Here is a 5,173-nt window from a genome sequence, read left to right as displayed (position 1 = left end):
TTTTTTTTTTTTTTTTTTAGAGAGATGGGGTCTTGCTATGATGCCCAAGCTGGTCGTAAACTCCTGGCCTCAAGAGATCTTCCCACCATCTCCTCATAAAATGCTGAGGTTACAGGCATGAGCCACCATACCCAGCATGTGCTGTTCTTTGCCACCTGTCTCTCACCCCTTGGTGAGCAGAGATCTCTGAGTGTCCTCACCAAGATTTAAAGAAGTTATTCCTGAGGTACAAGATGCCCTGAGTTTCAGCTTTTGAGTCTTCCTCTCCCTGCTTATGTCTTTCTTGCTACTCTTCCCCAGCTTAGTGCCCGCTAGTGCCCCACTCACAGACTTAGGTCTCCTGTAGGAAGCTCAGGAATAAGTGGAAGAGAAAAAACCCACAGCCCACACTCTCAGCTGATGTTACAATTGGCCTCCAGACTCATGCACACAGGAGTCGGGGCACACACTGCCAGACAGCCTGACTCACTTCTATTCTTTATAGAACTTATGCTCTTATGTTAGCTACTGACATCTTATTATGTTTCTACAATTGTAAGCCATCTCCAAATTTTTCTGGAATGAGAGATAGTCCATGGAAGAAAGAGATACAAGTATAAAATCAATGAGGCTAGGTAAAAATCCTGTAGCTCTTAATTTGAATTTGATATATTATTAATTATAGATTTAATTGAAATATTTATTCATCATATGTCATACATGCATACAATTCAAATATATGCATATATGTTTTTTTCTGTCCTATCTCTTTTTATTGAAAAGACCCACAAGTTATGAAAAACTCAATAGGACCTCTAGCACCCAGGTTATGACTTCCAAATATCATCCAAAGGAAATGAGCTCCTTAGAGAAAATAGTTTCTAGCTCTGGAGGGGAAGTGTGAACATTGAGCCTACAATATCTTGACATACTAGAAAGCTAGGAAGTCATCAAAGATACTATGGCCATGCAAAAGGTCTCAGGAGCCATGAACTCCTAACTCACTAAAATGAAAAGCTCTCAAGTATCCAGATCTAATTCCAACGCATGGGAAACACAGAGACAGACACCAGAGAACTGCCATCAGTCAAATCAGACTGTGGTAACATTTACAGTTCCCCACAGAGGGAAAGAAATTATTCCTTTCAAAAAATATAACTTAAAAGGCATTGGGGAAGGAACACAAGGAGAGGGAAAGAGAGAAAAGAAAAAAATATAGATCAAAGAAATGAATAATGTGTGATCTTATTTGGACCTGGTTCTGTTAAACAAATTAAAATAATTAAAGCACTTATAAGACATTTCCAGAAATATAAGCGCTGGGTAATTTATATGAAGGAATTATTGCCACATTTTAGGTGAGATAATGGTAATTTGCTTATATTTTTCAAGAGTGCTAGTCGTTTTTGGATATAAATACTGAAATATTTCAAGGTAAAATGCTAGTATCATCTGAGATAATAAAAAAAAAAATTAAGGCGAGGGAGAAATAAGCCACACGGATAGGGATGAACAGGACTGGCCATGAGCAGATCATCACTGGCTCTGGGTGATGAGTAAGTATTATTCTCTCTACCTTTCTGTAGGTTTAAATATTCCCATTTAAAAGAAAGACTGCTCCAAGACTTAGCTCGTGTGCTTCAGCCTGTGTTTCTGTTTTCATCCGGGTGTGGGTCTTTCTGTGTGTTTGCTTTCTCATCCCCTCCAGATCAGCTTTCCCTTCCTTGCTATGCGCGTGGCCACGCTAGTCCTGGCCTCACATGGTCTAAGCGCCCTGTGCCAACTAAGAGGTGTCTCTATATCCAAATTCCACATTCCTTGGAGAGAAAATATGATGAACTAAGTCCCCACTTACCTGTGGTCAGAGGAAAGAGCATGACTGTCCTCTTGGCTGGTGCCTAGGGGAAGAGATATTCTGCCTCAGGCAGGATTTTCTAGCCAGTGTGCCACAGGCTACATCCAGATGGCCCATGCTCAGGGTCTTCCTGATTTAGAGTCACCAAGCAGGACCTGCAGTGATCTAAGCCCTCAGGGAATTGCCTTCAGCCATGAGAAGGAGACTCATGCTCTTACCCAGGTGCCATGCACAGCCCATTAATTTTCAAGGACTTTGTGGCAGAACAAAGATTGGGAAGCATTGAATGAGGGTGGTGGGCAGGGTGTGGGTTGTGGCCAGATTTCAGAGAAGTAATCTAAAATATAAACCAAACTGTAAGGCTACAACCATGGTAAATCAAGGAGCTGCAATCTAAGGCAGTTCCAAAGCTTCTTTTGCTAACACAACACTATGCTGCCCCACCCAATTATTTTGCATGATTTTGATAGGTATTGCCTGTGTCCATGGATTCTGAAAAGAGAGCTATAGTTAAGCATGGGCATTTGCATGTTGCCACAGTTTGGTCCCCGGGCCAGTAGACTCTGAGACAGAGATTATGGTGCAGTGTGTTTATTAGGGAGTGCCCTGGGAAGCAACTTGTAGAAGGAAAGGAAGCAAGACTGGGTAAACAGAGATACTGGATAGTGACGCAGTCTCAACAAAGGCTTTGGCCAATCCTGTGGAAGAACTTGGCACAGGGATGGCCATCAGAATTGTCCTAAAGTGTGGAGTGAAGTTTATATTCTTTCATCAGTAACTGGGCATAGGCTGCCCCCAGGAAGGAATCCTGCCCTTGGGTGAGTCAGCTGATTCCCAAAGATGCCTGACACCTGCAGGGTGTCTGCTGTGGCACTCTCAGAGGTGGAGAAACATGTCCCTCAGTCCTGTAGAAGGATCTCTGGGTGGAGAACTAGGCAGAGTTCTTTAAGTCAAAACTAGTAAAATGAAGGATGTTGCAAAGAAAATTTGCTCTGCTAGGATGTTTCATTTGAACGTCAATTCTTGCTTTATGAAAGTTGGAATTTATCCAGAGGTGATGCTATCCTCTGTGCAGCAAGCTAAGGGGAGTAGACTGGCTCTGTGCTCAAAGGGGAAGTCAAATTCACACCGGGGACAGCCAGATCTTAGTGGGGTTGGCAGTGAGACAGAGCATGCCCCAGGCTCATGCAGCCAGAGACTGTTTAAAGGGGGTTGCTCAGGCAGTGACTCGGGGCCACGTTTCTGCCCAGGATGAGTAGGACAGTGCTGTGGGGCTGCAGAGAGGTGGCAGTGGGTCAGACAGGAGGAGCCTAGGGTGGCCAAGCAAGGCAGGCAGAGAGCATATGTTTTCACTAGAAATGTTTGACTCTCAGGAAGAAATAATCATCCAATTGCCTCAAGAACTAAAAGTTTTCTCCCTCACAATATTTCTGCCTCTTTTTGCATTTCTGCTGGCTGAGATCCTCACCCATCTTGCTCTGGGCCTCTCCTCACCCAGCCCAAGAGCTGGCTCAGCCTTTCAGCTGCCAGGCACCAGCAGTCAGTGACCTCGGTCCAACCGCAGTTCTCACCCTGGCTGGTCCCCTGTCACCATCCTGGCTCCCTTCCCTCAGACTGCTGTGGCGCCTCACCCTGCTCCTCCCCCAGCAGACTATCCTGTCACTCTCTAGGCCACGAGGCCGGATTATGTGCTTATAAAAGACTCACCAAGGACAGAAAAACTGAGCTTAGAACTAGATGTGTAGTCCCATCTATGAGTCTCCCAGGCTGGGATTCTCCACTTGGGTGCTGTAGGATCCAACTTAGGTGCTGTCAAAGGAAATGCCCCTCATGGCTTCTACCTGGTCCCAAGCCTTCTGAGTCCCAGGGAAGGGAAATGGCCAACTTCATTCTCACCCCCAGTCTCATCCCTGCTGAGGAATAATTGAGGACATGCCATTTCATCTGCAATGAAGGCAGTTTTTCATGCTATTTTCTCATAAAGTCTTGTCCTACACTGTTTTCTGTGCCTCCTTTTAAGAGTAGGAGTTAGGTTTACTTTTTGTAACATGAAAGCATACTAAGCTGTTTTTTCCCCAAACAGAGAAGTGATCTGCGCACAAAGGAGATGTCAGACTTAACAGTGCAGAATTGGAAAAAAATCCCTTGTTTTTTCGGCAGCACCCCACTCCTATCCCCTTGGCCACACTCCCACCAGGTTTTAGGATTCTTCATAGTAACTGGGTCCAATAACAGCTAAGGGGCTCCAATACGTGAATAATTTGATTTTCAGGTAATCACTCTTCACATGGATCTTCTTCAGGGAATACTCTCTTCTAAGATTCATGGGTGAAAGCAGCCAAGAGACACAAAATGACAGGCACACCTGTCCTCTAAACATCAGCGGGTGAAGTGTCTCTGAAATACCAGGTTCCTCACAGCGGCCTTCACGTCCTTGTTCCTCAGGCTATAGATGATGGGGTTCAGCATGGGGGTCACCACCCCATAGAAGAGAGAGATGAGCTTGTCGGCAAGGTCCTGCTTGTCTGCCCCCCGCGGATCCTTAGACTTGGGCTTCCCATACATGAAGAGGATGGTCCCGTAGAAGACAACCACAACTGTGAGGTGGGCAGAGCAGGTGGAGAAGGCCTTTTTCCTCCCCTCAGCAGAGGGGATCCTCAGGATGGTGGCAATGATGAACACATAGGAGAAAGAGATGAACAGGACTGGGATCCCTAGGAAGATCACATTTGTTACCCCCATGCTGATGATATTGACAGAGATGTCAGTACAGGCCAACTTCAGGACAGCCAGGATCTCACAGGTGAAGTGGTTGATGACATTATCCCCACAGAATGGCAGCCTCATTGCAAGGGATGTTTGAACCATGGAGGCAGTACTTCCAATCATCCAGGAGCCAGCAGCCATGGGCACATAAGCAGCCTTGCTCATGACCACAGGGTACCTAAGGGGGTTGCAGATGGCCACATAGCGATCAAACGCCATCATGCCCAAGAGCAGGCACTCCGTCCCTGCCATGGCAAAGGAGAGTGCCATTTGCACAGCACAGGCTGAAAAGGAGATGGTTTTCCTGGGAGTGAGGAATCCGTCCAGGAGAAGAGGGACTGAGGAGGTTGTGTAGCAGATGTCCAGGAAGGAGAGGTTCCCCAGGAAGAAGTACATGGGCGTGTGCAGGTGGGAGTCCAGGATGGTCACCAGGATGAGGACCCCATTGCCCAGCAGGACCACCAAGTACATCGAAAGGATGAGCACAAAGAATGTTTTCTCCAGCTTTGGGTGGGCAGAGAGGCCCAAGAGAACAAACTCCGTCACAGAGGTTGTCTGGTTGGCAGTTCCCAT

At 46.3% G+C, this 5,173-nt stretch overlaps 1 protein-coding gene across 1 annotated transcript; it reads right to left on the bottom strand.

Moving 5' to 3' along the window:
* Positions 1-4,213: 4,213 nt before the first annotated feature.
* On the bottom strand, positions 4,214-5,173 carry LOC100943186 (olfactory receptor 13C7). Its single transcript, XM_003800225.1, has one exon. It carries the CDS (start codon positions 5,171-5,173, stop codon positions 4,214-4,216), a length of 960 nt encoding a protein of 319 aa, XP_003800273.1.

Source organism: Otolemur garnettii, unplaced genomic scaffold (genome assembly GCF_000181295.1).
Source record: "Otolemur garnettii isolate 467f Iridium unplaced genomic scaffold, OtoGar3 scaffold00172, whole genome shotgun sequence".
In the NCBI taxonomy this organism is placed as follows: domain Eukaryota; kingdom Metazoa; phylum Chordata; class Mammalia; order Primates; family Galagidae; genus Otolemur; species Otolemur garnettii.
Note: the sequence above shows the minus strand (reverse complement) of the source record. Positions and strands in the feature narration are given on the sequence as shown.

What these genes read in the sequence shown, in the direction of transcription:
- LOC100943186 (XM_003800225.1), bottom strand. Translation starts at nt 5,173, where the DNA reads ATGGGAACTGCCAACCAGACAACCTCTGTGACGGAGTTTGTTCTCTTG.